We start from the raw sequence: 27,930 nt of genomic DNA on the forward strand, positions 1-27,930 counted from the left end.
GACATTTATACAAATAAAATTATTTCTCCTCTGTAGCAAACAGTGCCAAGGTGTGTGCAGATGCCGGGGTGGGGCGGGGCCCCAGCACCCCCAAGTCACATTTACACACAGCGGGGGACAGCCCCCCGCAGGGAATCCATCAGCTCCAGGCCAGCACAGGGAAGCGCCTGCTCACAGGCCGAAGCGGGCAGGAGTGCGGCGCGGCGTCATGGGCTCCCCCTGCTCCTTTCGCCCCGGAGTATAGATCTTCAAAGACCTGCGAGGGAGAGCAAGGGCCATTAGCCACGGGGCCGGAAGCCCCCGTGCCTGACCTGCTCCTCCCCCTCCCCCCGGCGCTACTCACTAGGACCCCAGTGGCCTACAGGAGAGAACAATCCACAGGCAGCCCCGTGCCGCAGCCCCTGCTCCCATGCCCAGCACCCACCTCACGCTGCCCAGCGGGTTGCGACGCTCCTGCTCTTCCCGGCGTGCTCGCAGCTGCTCCTCAGCCAGAGCCATCTCCTCCTCCATGGCAGACACCTCCTCCTTGGCCCGACGGCGATTCTCCTGCAGCGGCAGCAAGGGCGAGAGCTCTGAGTGCAGGGGCTGGGAAGGGGAGAGGCCCGTGGCACAGGCTGCAGCCTGTGTCCAGTCCTGCCTAGCTGGGTGCCCGGCGCAGCTCCCCAGGCCTGCCGGGGTGTGGGCGTAGCCGGGCACAGAGCAGGCAGCACCAGCGTAGCGGTGGGCAAAGCCCAGTCTCCGTGGAGGCTGCCCCCAGGGGGAGTCCCCCCCACCCTTACCTGGCGCGACTTTCCTGCATGCTTGATGCTGTAGAACATGGGGCCCAGCTCCGCTAGCCACTCTCCATCCACGGACGTGACGCACTGCATGTACTCCTGGGGGGGAGGGCACGGGCAGGTCAGGGCACGGGTCCAACCTCCCCCTCAGCCCAGCACTAACCAGCACGATGGAGGACAGAGCTCCTGTGGCCCCAACCCCCCCTCCCCCCCCCGAGAACATCCCGCCCACCAGCAGGGAGGGCACAGCCCCACACACACACACACTCCTCTGAGAACATCCCGCCACCAGCAGGAGGGCACAGCCACAAGCCGCCCCGCCGCCCAGACCCCTCTGAGAACATCCGCCTACCAGCAGGAGGGCACAGCCACAACCCGCCCCGCTGCCCCCACAGACCCCTCTGAGAACATCCCGCCCACCAGCAGGAGGGCACGGCCCCAACCCCCACACACACCCACCCACCTCTGAGAACATCCCACCCACTAGCAGGAGGGCACGGCCCCAGCCCCACCCCACACACACACACCTCTGAGAACATCCACCCACCAACAGGGGCACGGCCACAACCCCCTCTGAGAACATCCCCCCCACTAGCAGGGAGGGCACGGCCCCAACCCCCCCCCCACACACACACCCTCTGAGAACATCCCACCCACTAGCAGGGAGGACACGGCCCCAGCCCCCCCCCCCCCCCCACACACACACACCCCCTCTGAGAACATCCGCCCACCAGCAGGAGGGCACGGCCCCAACCCCCTCTGAGAACATCCGCCCACTAGCAGGAGGGCACGGCCCAACCCCACACACCCCTCTGAGAACATCCGCCCACCAGCAGGGAGGGCACGGCCCCAGCCCCCCCTCTGAGAACATCCGCCCACCAGCAGGGAGGGCACGGCCCCAGCCCCCCCTCTGAGAACATCCGCCCACCAGCAGGGAGGGCACGGCCCGCTCACCTTGGTGGTCATGACCAGCTCGTGATACACGATGTAGTCTGGAGTGTAGCCCATGCCGAAGAGAGAGCTGGTGGGGTGCAGGTGGCAGGGCATGCCGGTGCGGATGTTCACATACTCCCCGATGCCCTGTGGAAAGAGCCGGGTTAGCACAGCCCCGGGCAGCACCCTGCCCCTCCCTGGGCCCGCACCCTGCACGCCCCCCCCTTCACCTTCAGCTTGGCAGCCTGGTGGAAGTAGGCGGCACAGATGCACTTCCTGACGATGTCCCAGTCTGAACCGCAGGACGCCAGGCTCATGCGCTGCTGCACCATGATGTCCTTCAACTGGGCCCGCACCTCCCGCACCTGCAACAGCACATGCCTGTCAGAGGCCTGCCCCACTTCGGAGGCCCCATCCTCTGCCCCCCCAGGCCCTGGTCTCCCAGCATGGCCCCACCTTCCTCATGGCCTTGGCATGGATGAAGTGCTGGTTACACCACAGCATGGAGTAGCTGCTGTTTTTCCACTGCAGATAAACGTTCAGGTAAGTCAGGTGATCGCTCTCCGGAACAGCAAACTTCTCCCGCACCTGGTCGCTCTCTTCCTCCCGGCCCTAGGTGGGAGCAGGGGGCGCAGGGTTAGGACTGGAGGGGAGGGATGGGCCCCCCCAGCCCACACACGAGGGGAGAGGAGGAGAGGCGAGGCAGCAGCACGCACCTTGGGCCGGTAGAAGATGGCGGGCACAGAGAGCATGGAGACAATGAGCAGGATCTCGGAGCTGCAGCCCATGTCGCAGGAGACAATGAGCATCTTAGAGAGCGCTGGGTCCAGCGGGAACTCTACCATCAGGCGCCCCGTTGAGGTCAGGCCACCTGCCAGAGAAACACAGGAGCCGGTAGCAAGGCAAGCTCCCAGCACCCCCTATTCCCCCCCCCCCCGAGCCCCCTCCCTGAAGCTCTCAGCGCTCCCCTCCCTCCTTACCCGTGTTGTCCATGGCTCCCAAGATCCACAGCTGGTACATGGAGTTCAGCATGTTGTCCTCAGGGGGTGGGTCCATGAAGTGGAACTGCAGCAGGTCCTGCACGCCCAGAGACTTGAGCAGCAGCACCACGTTGGCCAGGTTGGTGCGCTGGATCTCAGGCACCGTGGTGGTCAGCAGCTCATTCTTGTAGGCGCTCTGGGTGTAGAGCCTGGGGAGCCAATGCCGTGAGCGCCATTCCCTCCTCCCCAGCCAGCCCCTCAGAGCCGCCTCCTGCCCAGCCACAGCGAGCCGGGGAGCTCTCTAGAGCAGGGATCCTGGGCGCAGGAGCTGCAGCTCCAGCTTGCCCTGCTTTGGGGCAGGGAGCAGACCCTGCACACACCCCCAGCAACTGTGCAGGAGAAGCTGGGTGCACAGGAGACACCATTGCTGCAGCCGAGGGGGCCGAGGCAGCTCTCCGTGGTGCACTCGGGAGACCCCTGACATGGGAGCACCCCCTCCAAGCTGGGTCACTTTGGGGTGTGCACCCAGTTCAGATCCCCTGAGCTCCAGGACCCTTCCCACGGAGCAGCTAGAGTCAAGCCAACTGAGGGGAAGCAGCTTCTGTGTCCACAGCTCAGCACCCAAGGGGTTAATGCTGCAGCGAGGCGCCTACCTGAAGCACTGACCTGGGCCCGTCCGGCCAGCGCGACCCGACCTCTGGTTGGCGTTGGCTTGGCTGATGGGGTAGATCTGCAGGGCGTCCATCCCTATGCGGGGGTTGAAGACCTGGCGGGGCAGGCAAGGAGCAGTGAGACAGGGTGGGGGATGCCGGCAGGGCCCAATGGGCGGCTACGCAGCAGCTCTCGGGAGCAGGGCTCCGCCACCGGCCCTCGCCTCACCTTCAGCTTGCAGTAGCCGGAGTCAATGACAAACATGATGCCGTCCACCGTCAGCGAGGTCTCCGCAATGTTGGTGGCGACAATGCATTTCCTGACACCGTCCGGAGCCTGCAACACACCAGGTGTCAGCGCCCTGAGGGTCTGTGCCCCCCAGGGATGCAGACAAGGAGTGCCAGGATCAGCGCCCGCGGGGAGCGGTGGGGCCCTGGCTTTTACCTTCTGCACAGTCAGACATCAGGTGCCCCCACAGCAGCCGCTGCTCCCCTCCCCCAGGAGACCCTGCCACGTGCTACCTTCTGGAAGATCTTGGCCTGCAGGTCAGAGGGCAGCTGAGAGTAGATGGGCAGCACAGCCAGAGCTGGGGCCTTTTCCAGTTCCTCCAGATGCTCCACGATCTGCTCCGAGGCCACCTGGGGACAGAGAGGGGAATGAAAGCAAGAAAAGGCACAAGGGCCCGGGGGGGGGGAGGCTGGTTGTGCTGCCAGGTCCGCCGCGGGGAGGGGGCTAGTGCTAAGGTCACACTGAGGTCACCTCAATGTCTTCCTGGCCCGGCATGAAGATGAGGATGTCTCCAGGGGCCCCAGACAGATGCACCTGCAGGGCCTGCTTCACCGCAGCCTCCACGTAGTCCTCCTGCGGGGTCTGAAAGGCAGAGAGCAGTTCGAGGGGGGCCTGGCTGCCCACAGCCCGACTCCCCCCCACGCACAGGACCCATCACACAGCACCTCCACCTCCACCCCATGCAGCCAGCCCTGCCCAGACCCCCCGCCCCCCACAGACACCTTGCTGAACAGGACATCGACAGGGAAGGTGCGGCCAGGAATGTGGAAGATGGGAACGTTTCCAAAGAAGGAGGCAAACTTCTCTGCGTCCATGGTGGCCGAGGTGACGATGAGCTTCAGGTCCGCACGCCGCGCCACCACCTGGAGAGACAGACTGCGAGGGCAACAGGGGGGCGGGGCCCAGGCCACTCCTCCCCCCCCACACTCTGCAAGGGCAGCAGGGGGGCGGGGCCCAGGCCACTCCTCCCCCCCCCACACACTGCAAGGGAAGCAGGGGGGCGGGGCCCAGGCCACTCCTCCCCCCCCACACACTGCGAGGGCAGCAGGGGGGCGGGGCCCAGGCCACTCCTCCCCCCCACGACACTGCGAGGCTGGGGTACTGTACTGACTGCATCCCCTCTGCGAGGGGCACGTCTCAGGCCCCTGTCCCAGAGCCTCCATCTCCCTACCCTTCCCTCCCCAAGTCCCAGCAGGGCATCCAATCCATGCTACCAGCAGCCAGGCTCTGGCCTGTGCCCTCTGCTGCCCCTGCCCCACCCTCGGGTGCACTGACCTCCCGCAGCAGGCCAAAGAGCACGTCCGTGTTGAGCGAGCGCTCGTGCGCCTCGTCCATGATGATGGCGCTGTAATGGTCCAGGTCGGCCTCCCGCAGGGACTCCCGCAGCAGGATCCCGTCCGTCATGTACTTGATGACCGTGTTCTCTGACGTGCAGTCCTCAAAGCGGATGGCATAGCCCACCTGGAAAGCGGAGAGCTCAGCACCCGCACAGCACACCTCCCCAGCAACCCAGCACAGCTCCCCCGGGGCCTGCTAGAGTCACCTCTTCTCCCAGGCTCACGCCCATCTCCTCGCTGACCCGCTTGGCTACCGACATGGCAGCCACCCTGCGGGGCTGGGTGCAGCCGATCATGCCGTAGTCCGTGTAGCCGTCCTCATGCAGGTACTGAGTCAGCTGGGTGGTCTTGCCACTCCCCGTCTCCCCCACCACAATGACAATGCTGTTATCCCTAGGGAAGAGCCGAAAGAGGTCTCTCAGCAGCAGGCTTCAGTCCCTGCCCCAGCGTACAAGCTGTGCAGCCTGCTCCGCAGCCGAGGGACCCCCAGTGCAGAGACCTGCCTGAGGGGGAGCAGGGGAAAGCAGCACGGTCCCCATCTCCTGATCAAGGTTGGAGGCCTCTTTGGAAGATGCTTCAGTCAGACAAGTTACTGGGCTCCATCCAGGAGCTGTACAGGAGCCGACGGCCCATCTGGCTTCGCCTCTCTACCTAGGAGAAGCTGCCCGGGAGGGAGGGGCTAGCAGCGGTACCTGATGATGGTGAGCAGCTCCTGCTGCACAGCAAAGATGGGCAGATACTGCCTCTGCTCCACAATCGACTTCTTCTTAGCAAACTCACTGCTGGCCTCGCTCTTCTCCTTCATGTGATCAGCAAACTTCTGCTCTGTCCTGGGGGGACACAGCAGCCCCTGAGTGCGTGACTCCATGGACCTCACTCAAGTGCCAGACTCAGAACCCCACCAAGCAGACCTACCTGTAATCCACCTTGCCATCTTCTGTCAGAGTCTGGTCTGGCTCCTCCTCTTTCTTGATGCCCATAATGTCTCCCAGTTTGGTGCCAGCCAGCTCCCAGTGCTTGTGCTGAGCCTGAAAGGCAGAGAGCAAAGTGCCAGCTCATCTCCAGCACTGCCAAGAGCAGAGGAACAAAGAGCCCAAACACATCCCAGATGGGACATTCGAAGATGGCCAGAAGGGCCCATTGTGACCATCTAATCTGGAACCTCACCCATCACTCCAGCAGCATCAAGCCCAGAGCTACAGCACATTTGGTTTTAGGCAGACACCAACCTTGATTTAAAGATTTCAAGTGCTGAGGAATCCACCATATCCCCTGGTAAGTTGTTCCTACAGTTAATTCCTCTCTCTACTAAAAATTCATGCCTTATTTCTAGACTGAATCTGTCCATCTTCATCTTCCAGCCACTGGATCTTGACTCAAACCCTTATCATCTCCGTCATGCACACACAGTAACAATGGGATCCTCTCTAATTCACTCTAGAGGCCCCAAAAGCCACAATCAAGAGAAAGCCGCACAGGTTAAAAAACAACCTAGCTCAGAGGGAAAGTGAACGCAGCTATGAAAAGGAAATACATTTTTATAGATAGATATAAACAAGTGGAAGAAAGAAGATGTTCACAGAATGAAATTCAATAAGGACAAATGCAAAGGACTCCACTTAGGAAAGAACAATCAGTTGCACACATACAAAATGGGAAATGACTGCAGAGTACTGCTGAAAGGGATCTAGGGTCTTAGTGGATCACAAGCTACATATGAGTCAACAGTGTAACACTGTTGCAAAAAAACTAAATGCGAACATCCTTCTGGGATGTATTATCAGGAGTGTTGTAATCAAGACACAAGAAATAATTCTTCCACTCTACTCCGTGCTGATTAGGCCTCAACTGGAATATTGTGCCCAGTTCTGGGCACCACATTTCAGGAAAGATGTGGACAAATTGGAGAAAGTCCAGAGAAGAGCAACAAAAATTATTAAAGGTCTCGAAAACATGACCTATGAGGGAACACTGAAAAAAACGGGTTTGTTTAGTCTGGAAAAGAGAAGACTGACAGGGGACATGATAACAGTTTTCAAGAACATAAAAGGTTGTTACGAGGAGAAAGATAAAAATTGTTCTTAACCTCGGAGGATAGGACAAGCAGCAATGGGCTTAACTTGCAGCAAGGGAGGTTTAGGCTGGACATTAGGAAAAACTTCCTGTCAGGATGGTTAAGCACTGGAATAAATTGCCCAGGGAGGTTGTGGAATCTCTGTCACTGGAGATTTTTAAGAGCTGGTTAAACAAACACCTGTCAGGGATGGTCTACATAACAACTTAGTCCTGCCTTGAGTGCAGGGAACTGGACTAGAAGACCTCTTGAGGTCCATCCCATCCTGATTCTGTGAATATAAATCATAAGGTAGGAACTATAGAAAAATGGTAAGGGAAGCAAAAGGACACAAGGAGAATTCTAAGGCCAGCAGAGTTAAGGACAATAAGGAAGCCTTTTAAAGTAAAAAAAGAACAAAAAAGATCCCAACAACACGGTCCATTACTGGATAGAAAAGGTAGATTTGTCAACAATGCAGAAAAGGTAGACAAGTTCAGTAAATATTGCTGTTCTGTATTTAGGGAAAAAACAGATGATGTAGTCATATCACCAGTCATATCCTATGCTGATGCAACACTTTTCACTCCATTAGTAACACAGGCAGATGTTTAACTGCACCTATTATAGTCAGGACATTTTACAATCAGCAGCTCCAGAGTTTTAAAAGAGCTGGTCAAGGAGCTGCAGGGCTGTTACTCTTGGACAGGGCCGGTGCAACCCATTAGGCAACCTAGGCAGTCGCCTGGGGCACTAACAGTTGCGGGGCGGTGACTGCGGCGGCCGGATGTTCGGCCGCCACGGTCGTTAGCGGTATTTCGGTGGCAGGACCTTCCACTGCCTCCATCGGAGGTGCCATTTTGGGGGCGGGACCTTCCACTGCCTAGGGCGCCAAAAAGGCTGCCAGCGCTCCTGCTCTTGGAACACTGGGGAAGTTCCATAAGACTGGAAAAAAGTGTCTGTCATGCCAATATTTAGAAAAGGGAAATAGGGTGACCCGGGTAAAGATAGGCCTGTCAGCTTGACGTTGATCCTGGGCAAGATAACGTAGAAGCTGATATAGGACTCCATTAATAAAGAATTAAAGGAGAGGAATGCAATCAATGCCAATCAACCTGGGTTTGTGGAAAATAGATCCTGTCAAACTAACCTGATATCAAATACATGAGATTACAAGTTTGGTTGGAAACTGTGGTGCTGATGTATTATTAGAATTTGCTGTCAGAGATGCTGACATCAGCAGCCAATGATTTGCAGTGACAACTGAATAACGTAAGGGTGTTCCATGTCCCCACTTGAGACATCTAGATAGACTTGTGTAGTGCTGAGGAGGAGCCGTGGTACATGTAGGTACCAGTACTATAGGGAGGGATAGGAGAGAGGTCCTGGAGGCCAAATTTAGCCTGCTAGGTAAGAGATTGAAGTCCAGGACCTCCATGGTAGCATTCTCTGAAATGCTTCAAGTTCCACACGCAGGGCCAGTTAGACAGGCAGAACTGCAAGGTCTCAACACGTGGTGTAAGGAGGAGGGGTTTAGATTTATTAGGAACTGGGGAAACTTTTGGGAAAGGGGGAGCCTATACAGGAAGGATGGGATCCACCTAAACCAAAATGGAACCAGATTGCTGGCACTTAAAATTAAAAAGGTCGTAGAACAGTTTTTAAACTAAGGGCTGGGGGAAAGCCGACAGGTGCGGAGGAGCACATGGTTTGGACAGAGACATCCCCTGGGGAGGATCTACTAATGGAGATTGTCTATGTCCTACTAAGGAGGAGAGGATGGAAGATAGTAAAATACAGGTAGGATCTGATGAGAAACAGTCAAATGAAAAAAAGTCCCATTTAATTACATCACGTAATGGAGACAGCTAAAAAGTGACAAGTTTTTAAGTGCTTATATACCAATGCTAGAAGACTAAATAATAAGATGGGTGAACTAGAGTGCCTCGTATTAAATGAGGATATTGAAATAATAGGCATCACTGAAACGTGGTGGAATGAGGATAATCAATGGGACATAGTAATACCAGGGTACAAAATATATCAGAAGGACAGAACAGGTCGTGCTGGTGGGGGAGTGGCACTATATGTGAAAGAAAGCGAAGACTCAAATGAAGTAAAAATCTTAAATGAACCAGACTGTACCACAGAATCTCTATGGATAGTAATTCCATGCTTGAATAATAAGACTATAGCAGTAGGGATATATTACCGACCACCTGACCAGGATGGTGCTAGTGACTGTGAAATGCTTGGGGAGATCAGAGAGGCTATGAAAATAAAAAACTCAATAATAATGGGGGATTTCAACTATCTCCATATTGACTGGGTACTTATCACCTCAGGACGGGATGCAGAGATAGTTTCTTGACACCTTAAATGTCTGCCTCTTGGAGCACCAAGTCCTGGAACCCACAAGAGGAGAGGCAATTCTTGATTTAGTCCTAAGTGGAGCACAGGATCTGGCCCAAGAGGTGAATATAGCTGAACTGCTTGGTAATAGTGAGCACAATATAATTAAATTTAACATCCCTGTGGTGGGGAAAACACCACAGCAGCCCAACATCATAGCATTTAATTTCAGAAAAGGGAACTACACAAAAATGAGGTGGTTAGTTAAACAGAAATTAAAAGGTATCGCACCAAAAGTGAAATCCTTGCAAGCTGCATGGAAACTTTTTAAAGACACCGTAATAGAGGCCCAACTTAAATATATACCCCAAATTAAAAAACATAGTAAGAGAACCAAATAAGAGTCACCATGGCTAAACAACAAAATAAAAGGATGGGCGACAGGGGATGGATCACTTGATGATTACCTGTTCTGTTCATTCCCTCAGAGGCACCAGGCACTGGCCACTGCCGGAAGACAGGATACTGGGCTAGAGGGACCTTTGGTCTGACCCAGTATGGCCGTTCTTCTGTTCATATGTTCACTACTGTTTGCACTGGTCATTGACTATGTCATAAGGAAAGTAACCGCAGAAGGAAACTGAAGAATTTTATGGACAAACAAAGCACCACCCAGCTTTTGGCAGACACAGCAAAACAAGTTGGTTTGTTCATCAACAAGAGGAAGACAAAGTATACAGCTATCAATGTCCCAAAAGTAACCATCAGAGTGGACAAAGAGTGACATGTGCAATGATGGTGACGCATGCTAGCTGTCAAGCAGCGACTATCAAAAGCAGCAACAACTTTCATAACTCTAAAAAGATTTGGAAGAGTAGCTGATTGGCACTGACATAAAAATCTGAATTTTTAAAACTGACATCATGTCTGTCCTCCTTTATGGAACAGAGTCATGGCAATCTACAACAGAAATTGTTAAGATCATCTCATTCCAAAGTAAATGTCTGCAGAAGATCTTCAAAGACCATTGGAAAGAATTGCTTGCAACATCAGAAATTCTAAGTAGAGTGAACCAGTCTAAAGCATCAAATATGCTAAGACGACAACGATGGACATATTTAGGACACACTTTAAGGCTGCCACCAACATGACTTTCGCCACAAGTGATGATATGGAGAAAAAGACAGCAACCTAGAGAAACATTACACAGAACACTGGAGAAAAGAACCAAGTCCATAATTTCAGCTTGAACAGAGCAGCACAAGGCTGAAATAAATGCCAGAACCTGGTGGACACCTTACACAGCAGGAGGCCACAGAAAGAATAAAGATTATTCTTAGACTTCTGTAAGGCATTTGACTGGGTCCTACACAACATTTTGATTAAAAAACTAATACACAGAATCATCGTGGCACAACACTGGCTAAATGACAGGTCTCAAAATGTAACTGTAAACAGGGAAGCACTGAGTGGTTGCCTTTCTCGTGCGGTCCCCTAGGGATTGGTTCTTGGCCCTACGCTATTTAACATATTTAATCAAGGACCTGGAAGAAAACAAACTCACTGGTAACATTTGCAGAGAACACACAGATGAGGACAAGTCACTAATACAGAGCACTCTGGACTGCTTGGTAAACGGCACAGCAAACAAAGTGTGTTTCAATACGCCCAATGTACGGCAATACACCCAGGAACACAGAACACACTTACAGGATGCGGGACTCTATCCTTGTTGCACTGACTCTGAAAAGGACTTGGGGTCATGGTGGATAATCTGCTGAAGATGAGCTCCCAGTGTGACGCTGTGGCCAAAAGGGTTAATTTGATCCTGGGACGTATGAACGGGAATATTCGATAGAAGGGAGATTATATTACTTCTGTATTTGGCACTTCTGTGACCATTACTGAAATACTGTGTCCAGTTCTGGTGTCCACAGTTCATGAAGGGTGTTTATAAATTGGAGAGGGGTCAGAGAAGAGCCATGAGACTGATTAAAGGATTGGAAAACCTGCCTTACAGTGATAGACTCAAGGAGCTCAATCTAGCTTAACAGAGAGAAGTATAAAGAGGTGACGATCACATGAGGAAAAATATTTGCTAACAGGCTCTTCAATCTTGCAGAGAAAGGTCTAACATGATCCAATGGTTGGAAGTTGAAGCTAGACAAATTCAGACGAAGTAAGACACAAATTTTTACCAGTGAGGGTTAAAAAATGGAGCAATTTATCAAGGGCTGTAGTGAATTCTACATCACTGGCAATTCCTAAATTAAGATTGGATGTTTTCCTAAAAGCTATGCTCTAGTTCCGCAGTTCTCAAACTGTGGGTCAGGACCCCATGCTGGGGCCCAGCGCCAAAGCCCAAGCACCCCACCAGGGCCAAAGCCCAAGTCCAAGCCCCACAGCCTGGGGCCGAAGCCCAAGCCTGAGGGCTGGGGCTCAGGGTTACAGGCCCTTGGGCTACAGCTTTGCCCCACACACACACACCTGGGGTGGTGGGGCTTGGGTTTTGGCTCTGGCCCCCCTGCCCAGGGCAGGCTCAGGCTTCAGTTCCCCCTCCCGGGGTCACATAGTAATTTTTGTCGTCAGAAAGGGGTCGCGGTGCAATGAAGTTTGAGAACCCTTTCAAGGAAGTTCTACAGCTGGTGTTATACAGGAGATCAGACTAAAGTCATAGAGGTCCCTTCTGCCTTTAGAATCTATTAACGCAATTCCGGTGGACACGGGTCTCCTCCGTTGCAGGGGTTGGGGGAGGAACCCAGCGACAGGAGGCTGAGTCCCCACCAGCCAGCCTTCACCTTTTCATTTGCCCTGCAACCCTGGTTCAACTCTCCTCCTCATCAAAGGGGTCATTCCCTTGATCTGGTCTCCAACAAGCACTGCTCTCTCTGATTGTTGAGGTCCCAAGTCTCTGACCCTCACCTGGTCTCTTCTCAGCATCATCCATCAGTCCCACCTCAGACTGTTACTCGGTCTTTCCATGATTTCCAGTCCATCAGCACTGACTTCTTGTTTGCTCTCAGCCCTCTCCTCCATGGACATCCCTGCTGAGTGTCTCCATGATTCATTCTCCTTCTTTCTCAACTCTCTTGTCCCTCTCTCGTCACAAGATCTACCCTGCCACCTCCTAGCAATGGATCAGCCACAACAGCCACTTCCACCATTCTGGCTCTCGTGCTGCAGAGCGTCTTGAGTGGAAATTCCATGGCTGGGCTGATTCCCTCCATTACAAATGCATAATCTCCTTCTTCCATTCTGCTATCTTCCTAGATGAACAACTCTACTTCTCTAGCTGAACTGAATCCCGCACCCACAACGCCAGCCGCCTTTTCACCACCTGACTTGCTCTTCAAACCCTCCTTCCATCCCCCTCTTCTGGGGGGACCAATTTTTTCCAAGAGAAAAACTGGCAAAATATAACATATGATCTTCCCCTCCCTTCAGCTAACCTTCCCTTCCCACTCCTCCCCACCAGCTCTCACCACTTTCTCCCTGGTCACAGACGCAGAGGTTTCTCGTCTGCTCTCCTTCTCTAATTCCACTGACCCCATGCCATCTCCTGATCTTCCTCGCACCCACTCTCCAGCCTCTCCCTTATTCTTCTGCTTAACTTCTCGCTCTCCTCTGGCTCTTCCCCCTCACAACACATGCATGCTGTAGTCGCTTACATCTTAAAAACCCACCCTTTTCCCCACGTCCCTTAACTCCAACCACCACCTCATCTCCCTTTCCTCTCTAAGCTCATTGACCATGCTGTTTACAATCACTGTCTGGAGTTCCTCTCCTCCAATTCCATCCTAGACCCTCTACATCTCAGCTTCTGCCCTTTGCACGTCACTGAAACCCTCTCAGCAAAGTCTCTAATGACCTCTTCCTAGGCAAAGCTCAGAGCCAGTACTCCATCCTCATCCTCCTTGACCTGTCAGCTGCTGACACCATGCTCTTCTTGAAATCTTGTCCTCAACTGGCTTCCATGACTCTGTTCTCTCCTAGTTCTTTCCCTACCACTCTAACCGCTCCATCAGCACGTTCTTCAGAGAATTCTCCTCATTCTGTCTCCAGCTTTCCATGGGGGTTCCACGAGGCTCTGTGGCCCCTTCTCTCTTCTCTGGGTAATCTCATTTGCATCAAGTATCATCTCTATGCAGATGTTTCACAGAGCTACCTCTCAACCGCCGACCCATCTCTTTCTGTCCAAACTAAAGTCTGGGCCTGTCTCGCCGACATCTCCTCATGGGTGTCTAGCTATCAGCTCAAGCTCTACACGGCTAAAACCGAGCTCCTACCACCGCCTTCTCTCTTGATCACTGTGAACAACACTACCATTCTGCCTGACATTCAGGCCTGTAACCTGGGAGTCATCTTCGACTTGTACCTCTCTCCAGGTCCTCACCTCTGGGCTATGTCTAAATGGTGCAGGTTCTCTTTGCATAAAATCTCTAACCTACAGCCCTTCTTATCCATCCACACAGCTGAAACTCTCGGCCCGACTCTCCTTGTCGGGTGTCTTGATTGTGTCTCTGGCCTTGACAAATGCAATCTTGCCCCTTCCTTTGTCATGATGCCTACAAATAACTAGACAGTGGCTAGACTGCTGGAGTGCCGGGAGCAGAGCCTATCATGCAGACCAGCACTGCGTCTGACGAAGTGAGTATTCACCCACGAAAGCTCATGCTCCAATACGTCTGTTAGTCTATAAGGTGCCACAGGACTCTCTGTTGCTTTTCACTGTCTCATGGTTTCCTTGGATTCCCCCACTGGCCTGTTTACAGCCCATCGCTTGTCTTGCATTCGGCTCTTTGGGGCAGGGACCCTCTTTTGGTTCTGTGTTTGTGCAGGACTGGGGCCCCTAGACACAGAGTAAAACAGATCACCCCACCCCCAGGAGATGGCAGCCATGCCTGGCGCCTACCTTCTTGCGTTCCTTCTGTTCCCTGTGTTTGCGCACCAGCTGGCTGCCTTTGCGGGCGATGATCGCCAAATCCGAAGTGGCATCCTTGACCGGGATGACTGGCTCTGGCTGGAGGGGCAAGAGAGTCAGGTCCCAAATCAGCACTAACTGAGGCCTTGCCTACACTACAAAGTTTTGTCGGCAAAAGGCAGCTTTTGCCAACAAAACAGGGGAGGCGTACACACCACAAAGCTACTTTTGGTGGCTAAACTCTGCTCTTTTGCCGACAAAATAAAACCACAATGAGAGGCATAACGTTCTTGCTCAAAGTTAAAGGGACAAAGCATCAGTATAGACACTGCTGTTTGTTTTGTCAACATAACTGGCTTCCACCAGTATCCCAAAATGACTGCTCTGCCGCCCTGCAGGCATCCACCCTTCCCCTTTCAAAGCTCCGGGAAGTATCCAACAGCCCAGCTGTTTGGGGAACAAAAAGCAAATCATTAACGTGGAATGCTCCAGTTCTGCTGCACTTGGGGGGGGTACAGACTGCTGTGCAGCTTTGAGATTCCTCAGCATGGAGAGCTCACAGAGCTGCTCAGGATGCTCAGCGGAGGAGGCTGGAGGAGGCAGAGTTGGCTGCTTTAGGAGAGACTCCTGTGCCGAGCAGAGGGGGCTGACCCCCTCCCCCGCCTCAGGATAGGTTGGTCAGCCTGCTGTCTCCCCCCAGCCCCAGACACACCACTCTCCTCTCCTCTCCCTCCCCCACATGCTTCAGTTGAAAAAGCATCTGACAATCTACTAGGATGCCCCTGGAAGAATGGGATTGAGAAACCTGCATCATGTGACGATGTATCTAATGCAGGGGTCGGCAACCTTTCAGAAGTGCTGTGCCGAGTCTTCATTTATTCACTCTAATTTAAGGTTTCGCGTGCCAGTAATACATTTTAATGTTTCTAGAAGTCTATACTATATAACTAAACTATTGTTGTTTGTAAAGTAAATAAGGTTTTTAAAATGTTTAAGAAGCTTCATTTAAAGTTAAATTAAAATGCAGAGCCCCCCAGACCGGTGGCCAGGACCCGGGCAATGTGAGTGCCACTGAAAATCAGCTCGCATGCTGCCTTCGGCACACATGCCATAGGTTGCCTACCCCTGATCTAATGCATGAGGCATTGCAAACCCTTCCCAAAGCACCCTGCAGCCAGCTGCACAGTGGGATTGCTACCGCAGTGCACTGCTGTCTGTGTCCATGAAAGAGCTGTTAGTGTGGATGTGGTCTGCTGACACAAGGAGCTAGAGTGGACATACAACAGCAGTTTTACTTAAAGAGGCATAACTTTTGCCGACAAAACTTTGCAGTGTAGACAAGGCCTGAAATTCCCTGCAGTGGCCCAGTGGCTCTCCCCCAGCAGAGCCCCTACCTGCTTGGTGAAGACGATTCTCCCATCCAAGAATGGGGGCACCAAGTTGTGCACCAGGAGGTGCACTTTGGCTGCGTTATCTTCCTCAAAGTCCTCATCCACCTCTAGCCGATGGACCACCCCGCTCGTCAGCATGCGATTGGTCTCCCAGCGCTCATTGTCCTGAAGGAGAACCACAGGCAGCAGCGTCACAGGCCCCGCTCCAGCTTGTGCGGAGGGCGCAATACCCTAGCTTCCCTCATCAGCCTGCCACACTCACAGGTGGAGAAGAGATTCCTCACATCTAAGCTGCAGCAAAGCACAATAAGGCACCCCCCATGCTCACCCACAAAGAGCACTCTATGGCTACCCTACTGTCAGAGGGTCACAGAGGAGCTCCATGACAGTAAGACAGTGACGTGGAGGGGCTGCAGGGCTAGCCATTGGTCGGTCTGGGCATAGTGAACTTTAGCCCTCTCAGAAGGCTGATGACAGATGCAATGCGTACCCTGTGAGCTGGGGACATGGGCTCAGCCAGGCCAGTTGCTCTGGGAGAAACGCTAGTAGACACTCCCAGGGAAGGGGGTTGTGGGCTGGAAGCCAGGTCCGACTGCAACGCAACCCATCTACAAAGAGTGCCTTTGGGGCTGCATATGCAGAGGTCTCTGGCCCACAAACAGAGAGCGGAGCGCCCCCTTCAGGGAGGGCTAGGAAGATGGCACTGGCAATGTAGTGTTCAGATCTGGCCACCACATTAACAGAAAATATCAGCAGGCTGAGCCCATTCAAAGGACAATCCACAGAAGTGACTGAGGAGCTGGCGTGCTGATTGGAAGGGAAGATTAGCAGCACTCCATCTGCCCTGCCCTGCCGAGAGATCACTAAGGGGGGAGATAATGGTGTCAGTGCGCACAGCTCAAGGGAGAGGAGACAACCAGGGGCCCCATGGGGATGGGGGAGCCAAGGATGGGGTAACATTACATTGGGGGGGGGGGGGTAGCCTGGCTACCAGGGAGGCAGGCTGGGCTGTAGAACTGATGCCCCGGGGGGAGGCCCTCATCACTGGGTGCTGTATGACAGGCATACTATCTCTGGATCACTCCAAAGCTCAGGAGGTTGCAGGGAGTCAGGATACATCACTAGCCAGTGTGCTGAGGCGGCATCCGGGTGTTACTCCTGGGAGAATTCTGCACCACTGGGCAGGCGCAGAATTCATGTCCCGCACAGATTTCTTTGCTTCCCCACAGAAAAATGACGGAGGTGAGAGATCACCCTGCAACCCTCCCGCAGGGACAGACCTCTGCGGCAGGTCCTGCCCTTGTGCAGTGTCAGGGTTCAGTGCAGCCTCACTGCCGAGTGCTTGTCCTGGAGGGGCAAAGGGGGGGCTGCAAGGTGATCTCCCACCTCTGTGCAGCCAGTCGCTCGTGCTCCCCACTGCCTATTGGAGCCTCCACATTTATTTTTTGACAAAATTTGCAGAATTTTAAAATATTGTGCACAGAATTTTTAATTTTTTGCCACAGAATTCCCTCAGGAGTTGAGTGTGCTTGCAGTGGGCAGGGGACCCATCACTCTAGTTCTAACCCCAGCCTCCAAGTGACAGTACCTAGGGCCCTCCACACTATGTACATCTGGAGCACTGGGACACCCAGACTCAGGGCAGGGCCACGGCTCCCACTGTCCATCCCCGCACCGGGGATGGAGGTGGGGATGACACAAGAGCGATGGGGCATGGCTCCCCAAAACCAGAAGCTTCTTTCATGTCCCTCGCCCATGCTAGGCCATCCCAAAGTCACCTTCTACACCCTCCACCCTCCTGGTCTGCAGGACCTGTCGTCCCCACGCGCCACCCCCCAGTAATATGGGAATCCCTGAGATGGAAAGTGCCCTGAACATCCAGAGTGGCCTGGCCCCACTTTGCAATCTTACCTCATTGATCTGCCTCCGCTGTGCAGAGATGCGCTTCTGCTTCTGCTTGTGCAAGTGCTGCTCCCGCTTCTTCACGTACTCCTCCGACGAGTAGGCCAAGGGGTTGTGGAACTCGTCGTAACCCTCATCCATCATGTACCAGTCCCGGTCGGCTTGCTGAGAGATGGGGGCAGGCATGGAGGTGGGCAGGAGAGAGATGGGGAAGGCAGGGTGAGAATGGCCAGAGACAGAGCTCAGGAGGGCTGCACACTCAGCCTGCTACCACAGTCCCCGAGGGGAAGTGCCCTGACATGCAGAACCTGCTCGGAGGAGGGGCTGCCCAAGCTAACACTAGCTGGGGGGCTTTGTCTGCAATGGAGCACAGTCATACTCAGTCTCACCACTTGGGGGAGCCAACAGCTCAGAGTAGGATCCAGAAAAGTGTCCACACAGCATTTTGGGAACTGAGGGCTAGTCTACACTTACCAGCCGGGTCGACGCGGTGAGTTCGACTTCTCGGAGTTCGAACTATCGCGTCTAATCTGGACATGATAGTTCGAACTCCGGAAGCGCCGCGGTCGACTCCGGTACTCCACCACTGCAAACGGCGGTGGCGGAGTCGACCTTGGAGCCGCGGACTTCGATTCCGCGGCGTCTGGACGGGTGAGTAGTTCGAACTAGGGTACTTCGAATTCAGCTACGCTATTCACGTAGCTGAACTTGCGTACCCTAGTTCGACCCCCGCCCTTAGTGTACACCTGCCCTGAGTGTCCAATCTCCACAAATGGACCCCCTGCATCCATGGGATCCCACACTGAGCCTCACCCTCCAACCCAGCCCTCCACCACGCCCTCCAGCCCCCAACACAGGGATCCTGCACTGAGCAAACCAACCCCGAAGGGATCCCATCCCTGAGCCCCTAATGGGTCTCTCCTCCACCACACACACACACACACGGACCCTACCCCATCACCGCAGCATCCATATACAGCAACCCCAGACCAAGCGCCCACACTCTGCTGAGCCTCCTCCCCCAGACACACTGGGGCCCCACAGACCCCTACGCAGTTCTGCCTGCCTTGGTGCGCCTCAGGCCCATGCTGTGTGCTCTCTGCTCAGGCCTCATCCCAACAAGTCAAGGTCCAAAAGACCCCTCCTGCCATTTCCACAGGTGGGGCAGGGCAGAGCAGGGGAGGGGTCTTGGGGGAAGGGGTCGAATGGGGGCAGGGCAGGGGCGGAGCGGGGGCCTGGCCGGGGGCTGGGGCTGGCCGCTGGAGCCAGCGCCGCATACGCAGCATGCAGCTGTCTAGGGCACCACAAAATCTGGTGCCCTGAATTACATGGTGCCCTACACAGCTGCGTATTCGGCATATGCCTAAGGACGGCCCTGCGCCCAAGAGGCTCTTACCCGTTGGTCATCCTCCCACTGCTGCCGCTCCTCCTCCGTCTCAAAGGAAATACCCTCTTCTGCATCTTCACGCCTCCCTGGAGAAAGGAACAACCTGGTCAGTGCAGGCCCTCACCAGCCCTCGCCCCCTGCTTCTCAGCCAGGAGGCCACGAGGAAGCCAGCCCCTGATGGAGGAGCGGCTACGCAGTCTGGTCTCTCCTCTGCCTCACCTTTGCCTCTGGAAAGCCGTGGCGTGGCCCCCAGGTGCCTCCGGTCATCAGCCCATTCATTGTATTTGTAGGAAGGGGTGGGCAGCGGTGTCTCATCCGGGTACTTGTTCTTCACTGACCTGCAAAGACAGCAGCAGGACAGGAATGACTGACCAGCCTCATGGGTCCGCTGGAAGGAAGCTGCATCCTACGGCTCACCGGCCACATGCACTGCAGTGTCCCCTCTCATTTTTTACGTCCATGTGCGGAATGAATTTTGTTATGTGCACCAATATGGAAGTGATGTGAGACACACAACAAAATTCATGTGGAGGGGGTGGGGCCGAGGGGTTCAGAGTGTGGGAGGGGGCCAGGGCTGGGGTGCAGGGGTGTGTGGGCTCTGGGGTGGGGCCAGAGATGAGGGGGTTGGGGTGCAGGATGCCCCGGGGCTGTGGTGTGGAGAGAGGACTCCCCCCAGCCCTCTCTCACTGCAGCAGCTCGGGGACAGGGGAGAAGCACCTCTCCCTGGCCATGGCAGCTCTGGTGGGGCTGGGCTGGGGGAGGGGCTCCTCTCCTCCGGCTGTGGCAAGTCCGGGGATGGTCCACGCTGGGGCCAGCGAGGAGGTGCGGGGTCCCGCGGAGAGCGCCTCCCGCCGCGGCAGGTCGGTGCGGGGTCCCGCGGGAGAGGCGCCTCCCGCCGCGCAGGTCGGTGCGGGTCCCGCGGAGAGGCGCCTCTCCGCCGCGCAGGTCGGTGCGGGTCCCGGGAGAGGCGCCTCTCCCCGCCGCGGCAGGTCGGTGCGGGGTCCCGCGGGGTGAGGCGCCACGCCCCCCCGCGGCAGGTCGGTGCGGGGTCCCGCGGGAAGAGGCGCCTCTCCCGCCGGCAGGTCGGTGCGGGGTCCCGCGGGGAGAGGCGCCTCTCCCCGCCGCGGCAGGTCGGTGCGGGGTCCCGCGGGGCGAGGCGCCTCTCCCCGCCGCGGTAGGTCGGTGCTGGGGAGAGGCATCTCTCCCCACCACAGCCCTGAGCCCCTGCGTGGGGCTTAATAGGCAGCTGCACAGCCACGCAGCCGCAGAGCTTAGAGGGAACTTAGACCGCCACCCTGGCAGCATCACCAGGGAGTGCAGGCCCCTCCAGCTACCCCTCAGCAGCCCGCTAGACCCCGACCCTCCATCCCACTACCTGTCCCGGTCCCTCCTGTCTGCATCACGAGCGGAGGATGCTCGATGGCTGCGGTCGCGCTCGGAGTCCCTATAGGAAGGTGTCGGGGAGGGCGACTCCCACTGCGAGCGCCGTGAGCTGCCATAGCTGCTGTCCTCTTCCTCCCAGCTCGACCGAGATGGCGTGGCTGCATCTGGGGAAAGGAAACTGGGTTTGATGCCTCATGCTGAGCCAACCTAGGTCCCTGCCCAGCTGCAGCCAAGGCCTGGGACCGTCCAACAGGGAGCAGAGCAAGGGGGCACACTTACATGTTTACAGACTCATACTGGGCTTTCTATGGGCCAACCCAGATAGTCTAAGGAGACATTCCCCCAGGGGAATAGCTGCCATAGCCCCCCATACCGGCCACCCAGACCTGCTCCCGGGGGACAGGCGCAGGCTCAAAGATCACCCCAGGGCTCCCTAACACCCCAGTCCCACTCCCAGGGAAGGCTGTAGATATGAGGCAGTTCACTAGTCATGGGTCTCTTCAGCCAGGGACTTTCACTCAGCTCTCCCCTTGTGAAGGATCCAGAGCCCCTCGAGAGGAGTGCATGCCTCCCGCCAGCTCCTGTGGAAGAGCACTGTAGGAAGGGCAGCTGCTCCTACCCTTAGGTCGGTGTCTGGGACTCTCTGGTTCGCCCCTCCTGCTGCTGCCCCTCTCTGACGAGCCATCCTTCTCTGACCGGCTGCTGCTATGACGGCTCCTGTCCCGCTCCTCTGCGAACAGAGTACCAGGTCAGACATCCAGGGCGGGAGCCTCCAGAGCCCACCACACCCGATTCAGGACCATGCCCTGGGATTCGCAGCAGCCAAAGCCAGGGTCCCAGCGCCTGTGTTAGCAATCACGAAGGTCTCCAGGACAGTTACCTCGGTCCCGTTTGCGGTCGTGGTCCCGCTCTCTATTGCGCCCCCGCTTGTGCTCCTTCTCCTCCTTGGAGGAGGCGTAGACGCCGTGCTCTCGCCGTTCCCGCTCCCGCTGCCGGTTGCGCTCCCAGAACTCCTCGCTGACCCCCCCAGTGTGGGATGGCGTCTCCACGTGGGCAGAGCGGTAATGCCTGAGGGGCAAAGGGCAGTTCAGCAGGGTCAGGAACATGCTGTGACTCTGCCTGCAGCCCTCACACGTCACGCGTGAGCCTGGCCTCATTCAGTACTAGCCTGGGAAGGAGTGTGCAACTGGAACCTGTGCCAAGGAGCTGAACATGGCAACCTGCCTGCAAGCTCCCCTTGCTCCCAGCTTGGCAGGCCTGTTCCTACCCTCCACCCACAGGGTAACTGCCTCCCTCCAGCTGGCCTCAGCAGACCCCAGGAGGACAGCACAAGCCTCAGTAGCTGAGACAAAATGCTACCAAGAACCAGGAGGAAACACTCCCACCCCCAAAAGCAAGGGGGCTTTGACAAGGTCTTGCCCAAGGAACACCTGGCTCCTTCTCTGAGATATGTATGTGGCAACCAGACTTGTCGCCACCCAAGGCCCTTCACTCGGGGAAGCCTCCAGACCTCATCCGCATGCATGAGCCCTCACTCTGTCTATCAGAGTTCAGCCCTGCAACAGCTCCCAGCTCAGAGAAATCCTGTGTCTCCTCTCCCCAGGCGCTTGGGGCCCAGTTTCCATCCTGTGTGTCCTGTATCCAGCACAAAAACTAGCTCCATGAATCAGCCCAGCTGCTGCCTTCAGGCGCTCACTCCAAGCCCCTTCCTGAAAAGGAGGACGTGGTAGCCACCCAAGGGATGGGCGAGGCACTAAACTCCCCTCACACCTCGTGCCAGGGCCTTCACCTGTCCTGCCGGCTGCTCCTGCTGGCCCTGTCGCTCCCCTCCTCCTCAGAGCCTCCCAAGTCATCTTTGGCCTCCTCCCAGTCTTTGTAGGAGGAGACTTTGGACTTCTTCTTGTCCTCTGAGTCTTCCTTCTCCTCTCGCTCCCTGCGTTTCTGTGCAGCCAGCAAGTCCAACCCCAGCAATGAGGTGCGGGGGGCAGGAGCTTTGAAGACATGCTGCTCGCTGCAGGCACTTTTCTTCTTGATGATCAAGCCTCCAACCTGTGTCTCCAGATCAGCTCCTTCCAGCCGGTGCATCGAAGTGTCCTCAGGGACATCCTCCATCGCTAGGATCTCGTGGCCCAAGCAGTCACTTCCCTGGGGCTCTCTGTAAGGAAGACAATCAGGCACTGGCATGAGGAGACAAGGTTGCTGAGACTCATGGGGCTGGGCTAATGAAGGAAGGGGCATACATGGGGTCCCCTGCACTGCTCTTCCCCCAAAAGAGCAAGCCTCTCACTTCCCCAGGAGACATGAGGGAGGAGCTCAGAGTTCCAATTTCCCTTGAGGGGAAGAAGAATCAATCATTTCTGGATCAGTGCTGAAGAAGTTCAAAGCCCCAAGACACTACACTGGGAATGTTTACACTGTCAGGCTGACACCTCGGAGCCAGCTCTCCTTTCGAAAGCCAAACCCCCCAAGAGTTCACCTCAGAAACAGACCAACCACCTCGCGGGTAAATGCCCTTCTGACTACTAGAAAAAAGGCCCCTCCCACATTCTTAGAAAAAAACCATCAGCTTTCCCCACCCTGCTGCACATCCTTTCTAAGCTCAATGTCTGGATAAACTGACCTCCTTCTGGCATCCTAAAACATTCGCTGTACAAAGCAACCCTTTAGGAACACAAGGCTGGCCAGACTAGGCTGGACCCGGGGCCCCTCTAGTCCAGGCTCCTGTCTCAGACATGACCTGTGCCACCAGCAGCTTCAGAGAAAAGGTGCACGAAACATTGAGTGTGTCGTTATAGAATAACTTGCCCATCAGAAAAAAACCATAGACAGGTGCTTTATACCCTAGAAGAGAGGGAATTGTACTCCTCTTTTTATCCTAATGCAAAACTGGATATTCTCATTCATGATACAGATGCCCAGTCCTTTATTGAATGCTACCGAAATACTGCCCTTGGTGATATCTTGTGGCCATGCGTTCCAGAAGCTAATTATACATAGGCTAAAGCATATTTCCCTTTTTATCAGTTTTAAACATGCAATGTCGCTCTTGTACTGTGAGGGATAAAGAACAGTGCTTGTTTGGCATACTCCGTTCAAAACCTCTGCCTGCCCCTGCTCCGGGTGCAGCACAAATCTCCCCATACAGCAACCTGGCCCCAGTGAACAAGAGGTTCCTGGGGCCCGGCTGGCCCCACTCACTGCCCGCCACCCTAGCCTTGCTGTTCTACCCAGCCCAAGCTATTGGCTCAGTGTCGAGCCCACAAGCCCAGCCCAGGCCCCCATCTCACTCCCAGGCTGGGCTCTCCTGGGTATAAGCTACACCCTGAGGGACCCCCAGGCCCATGATACAGCAGCCCATTGATGCAAACAGGCAAAAGCTTCACTGATCTTTACAAGCAACTTCTGTTTCAGACCTAACAAACTCACTATACCTAATACAGAGACAAGTGGGTGAGGCAATATTCTACTGGACCAACTTCTGCTGGTGGAGAGAGAAGCTTTCTAACCACAGAGCTCTTCTGCATGCCTCGGAAAGGTGCTCAGAGTGTCACAGATTGTTTAACATAAGTAGTTAACGTGGTAAAAGACCATTCACGGTGACGTGGCCCATTAACACCTTTGCAGTAATAGGGGGCGGGGGGGAGTGTTAGCGGGTTACAGACTGTTGTAATATGCCATAAATCCAGGATCTTATATTAAGACCCTGATTTTTGATGTCATGCAGTTATGAATTTAAGTCCCAGGCTCGTCGTTTGAAGGCACTGTGCAGATTTCCTTTGAGGATGAGGACTGAGAGGTAAGATATGGAGTGATTGTTTTGTGAAGTGTTCTCCCATGATTGGTATTGCTGGTTTTGTGTTATCATTTTTCTGTGAGTTCACTCGAGAGCATGGTGATTGCCTTACTTCACCTACATTGTTTTTCTTGGGGCATTTGGTGCACTGGATGAGGTACCCCACATGTTATGATAAGCATGTGTAGGCCCATGGCTCTTGGAAGGTGTTGTGAGTGGTACTGATGTCTGCAGGTTTTGCATGTGTTGTTGTGGCAGGGTCTGATGCCACTCTGAGGGTATGTCTTCACTAGCGGCTGTGTAGTCGCAGCACCTCCATGAGGGGAGCAGCTCCCAGCACTGGTGCACTGTCTACACTGCCACTTTACAGTGCTGAAACCTGCAGCGCTCATTGGGTGTGTTTTTTCACACCCCTGAGCAAGAAAGTTGCAGTGCTGTAAAGTCTAGACAAGGCCTTAGTTGGTGTGTCTGAGAGGAGCCTACTGATGATGAGCTTCATGAGATTGGGGGCTGTTTGAAGGCAAGAAGAGGGGGCTCCTGGGTTACTGCAAAGGTGTTAACAGGCCACTTCACTTAGAATGGTCTCTTACACTGTAACTACTTATGCTAGAGCAACAAAGAATCCTGTGGCACCTTATAGACTAACAGACGTTTTGCAGCATGAGCTTTCGTGGGTGAATACCCACTTCTTCGGATGCAAGTGGAAGAGCATGAGCATGCAATACCCACTTCTTCTTGCATCCGAAGAAGTGAGTATTCACCCACAAAAGCTCATGCTGCAAAACGTCTGTTAGTCTATAAGGTGCCACAGGATTCTTTGTTGCTTTTACAGATCCAGACTAACACGGCTACCCCTCTGATACTTATGCTAGCTGTACACTCAGGGTGTGTCTTTACTAGCAACGTTCAAGCGCTGCCACGGTAACATAACGTGGCTGTGTAGTCGCAGCACCACTGTCTACACTGCCACTTTACAGTGCTGAAACTTGCAGTACTCGGGGTGTCACACCCTTGAGAGAGAAAGTTGCAGCACTGTAAAGTGGCAGTGTAGGCAGTGGTGCTGCGACTACAAGGCCTCAGAGTACCCTTCCCAGACCTGAAGCACTCTATGTAGCTCAAAAGCTTGTCTTTCTCACCAACAAAGGTTGGTCTGATAAAAGATATTACCTCACCCTCCTTGTCTCTCCCCTATCCTGGGACCAACACAGCTAGCTACAACACAGCATACACCAAATACACACTTTCACGGTATTAATTTATTGATACTCAATCACTTAGGCTGTTGACACTAGAGAGCTTACTGTGGCACAGCTCTCCTGTAGACATAATTAAACCACCCCCAAGGAGCGGCTGTGCATACTAGCACTTATGCTGGCATAATTTAGGTCACCCATGGGGTGGCATATTCACACCCCTGAGCAACATAAATTTTGCTGACATAAGTGGTAGTGTAGACATAGCCTAAGACATGCATCTATGTGTAATAGTTAAGGAATAATATAGCTATATTGAAAACTTCACCCTATGGTCTTGGAGTAAAAGACAGTCTCCGGGAAATCTTATGTCTCAGTCATGGCCCACTGACATACTGCAAGGTTCAGCTGCCCTGACTTGCCCCATACCACATCAGTCACTGGGAAACCATCAAAGACAACAGAAAACCATCAAAACCACTTGAAGATAAAAAGCAACATTGTAACAAAGGATCACCCTGTCTATGAATAAAGAAACGGCTCTCTGGAGGCATTCTTCTTGCGGGAGTGTTCCATGGAAAATTGCATCCCAGTTCTCATGGGGCAGCCAGCTCCGCCACAAACCACTCTCTGGGGGTTATTAGAGAAGGGGGGAGGGAGCGCGGTGTCGGTCGGGAGCTGTTAGGGAAGAGGGGGGAGCGCGGTGTCGGTCGGGGGGGGAGCGCGGTGTCGGTCGAGGGGGGCCGGTAGGGAAGGGGGAGCGGTGTCGGTCGGGGCGGTAGGGAAGGGGGAGCGCGTGTCAGGGGCGGTTAGGGAAGAGAGGCCGGTGTCGGTCGGGGCGGTAAGGAAGGAGGCGGTGTTGGTCGGGGCGGTAGGGAAGAGAGGGGCGGTGTCGGTCGAGCGGTGTCGCGAAGCGTAGGAAGGAGTGCGGTGTCGGTCGGGGCGGTGTCGCGGTAGGAAGGAGAGGCGGTGTCGGTCGGGGCGGTAGGGAAGAAGGGTCTGCGGTGTCGGTCGGGCGTGTCGCGGGGCGGTAGGGAAGGAGGGGGCGTGTCGGTCGGTGTCGCGGGGCGGTAGGAAGGAGGCGGTGTCGGTCGGGCGGTGTCGCGGGGCGGTAGGGAAGGAGGCGGTGTCGCGGGCGGTAGGAAGGCGGTGTCGCGGGCGGTGTCGCGGGCGGTAGGGAAGGAGAGGCGGTGTCGCGGGGCGGTAGGGAAGGGGCGGTGTCGGTCGGGGCGGTGTCGGTCGGGGCGGTGTCGGTCGGGGGCGGTAGGGAAGGGGCGCGCGGTGTCGGTCGGGCGGTGTCGCGGGGCGGTAGGGAAGGAGGCGGTGTCGCGGGGCGGTAGGGAAGGAGGCGGTGTCGCGGGCGGTAGGGAAGGAGGCGGTGTCGCGGGGCGGTTAGGGAAGGGGCGCGGTGTCGGTCGGGGGCGGTGTCGCGGGGCGGTAGGGAAGGGGGCGCGGTGTCGGTCGGGGCGGTGTCGCGAAGCGGTTAGGAAGGCGGTGTCGGTCGGGCGGTGTCGCGGCGGTGTCGGTCGGCGGTGTCGGTCGAGGCGGTGTCGGTCGGGGGCGGTGTCGGTCGGCGGTGTCGCGGGAGGCGGTGTCGCGGGGGCGGTAGGGAAGGAGCGCGGTGTCGGTCGGGGCGGTGTCGCGGGGCGGTAGGGAAGGAGGGGGCGTGTCGCGGGGGCGGTAGGGAAGGGGAGCGCGGTGTCGGTCGGGGGCGGTGTCGCGGGGGCGGTAGGGAAGGAGGGGGCGGTGTCGCGGGGGCGGTAGGGAAGGGAGCGCGGTGTCGGTCGGGGGCGGTGTCGCGGGGGCGGTAGGGAAGGGGAGCGCGGTGTCGGTCGGGGGCGGTGTCGCGGGGGCGGTAGGGAAGGAGGGGGCGGTGTCGCGGGGCGGTAGGGAAGGGGAGCGCGGTGTCGGTCGGGGGCGGTGTCGCGGGGGCGGTAGGGAAGGAGGGGGCGGTGTCGCGGGGGCGGTAGGGAAGGGGGGAGCGCGGTGTCGGTCGGGGGGGGCGGTGTCGCGGGGGGGGCTCTAGCTCGCAGGTTCCGGCTTTCCCCGGTCCCCCCGCGCGCTCCTCTCCCCCTAACCCTGTGTCTGTTGTGTGCCGGGCGCTCCCCAGCGGGGCGGGCTCGGGGCTCGGCCCCGGGGGGCCCCAGGCCGGGGCTGCGGCAGGGAAGGAGCGAGCGGGCGGCTGACACCCCGCCCCGCCCCGCTCGCCCCAGGCGCCTCACGGCCCGTGGTGCCCGGAGAACCGGTCACAGCCCCCCCGGCCTGGTCCCGGGCCGGGCCGGGTCCCCCTCGGGCCTCTCACCTCGCGGCCCCCCCAGCCCCGCCGCGCGCGTCTCCTCGACGCCCGTTCTGCAGCCGCCTCAGCGCTCCCTGAGCGCCGCCATTCCCGTCCCACAATGCGCCGCGACAGCAGCCGCTCTACCCCGCCCCGCACCATAGAGCGACAGGCCGGGAGTCTCCGTCCCATCATAGAGCGAGGCCGGGGGCTAGAGGGGCCCGGGCACTTCCGGTCCGCCCGCCTGGGGCAAAGGGAGGAAGCTGCCTTTAACACGTGATACAGGCTAACCCGGAACAGGAAATGTATCATGTG

The 27,930-nt window shown here is 56.1% G+C and overlaps 1 protein-coding gene across 3 annotated transcripts; it reads right to left on the reverse strand.

Annotated features, from left to right (window-relative positions):
* DHX38 (DEAH-box helicase 38) lies at positions 1 to 27,889 on the reverse strand. Of its 3 annotated transcripts, none has more exons than XM_039502610.1 (27): positions 27,775 to 27,889; positions 22,144 to 22,509; positions 21,235 to 21,422; positions 20,974 to 21,084; positions 20,347 to 20,518; positions 19,191 to 19,309; positions 18,981 to 19,057; positions 17,594 to 17,749; positions 15,686 to 15,847; positions 14,283 to 14,390; positions 5,881 to 5,993; positions 5,658 to 5,795; positions 5,172 to 5,358; positions 4,904 to 5,089; positions 4,351 to 4,491; positions 4,100 to 4,210; positions 3,862 to 3,978; positions 3,569 to 3,676; positions 3,343 to 3,455; positions 2,690 to 2,898; positions 2,426 to 2,580; positions 2,166 to 2,321; positions 1,940 to 2,074; positions 1,731 to 1,856; positions 780 to 875; positions 425 to 546; positions 1 to 256 (listed from the first exon to the last, which is right to left on the reverse strand). In XM_039502610.1, exons 2-27 carry the CDS (start codon positions 22,464 to 22,466, stop codon positions 172 to 174), a joined length of 3,714 nt encoding a protein of 1,237 aa, XP_039358544.1. In that variant the 5' UTR covers positions 22,467 to 22,509; positions 27,775 to 27,889; the 3' UTR covers positions 1 to 171. The 3 variants fall into 3 exon arrangements, with proteins under 3 accessions (XP_039358544.1, XP_039358543.1, XP_039358545.1); XM_039502609.1 differs by having other exon boundaries at positions 27,643 to 27,780; XM_039502611.1 differs by lacking the exon at positions 27,775 to 27,889 and adding an exon at positions 25,858 to 25,965.
* Positions 27,890 to 27,930: the final 41 nt, after the last annotated feature.

This window comes from Mauremys reevesii, linkage group 16 (genome assembly GCF_016161935.1).
Source record: "Mauremys reevesii isolate NIE-2019 linkage group 16, ASM1616193v1, whole genome shotgun sequence".
NCBI lineage: Eukaryota > Metazoa > Chordata > Testudines > Geoemydidae > Mauremys > Mauremys reevesii.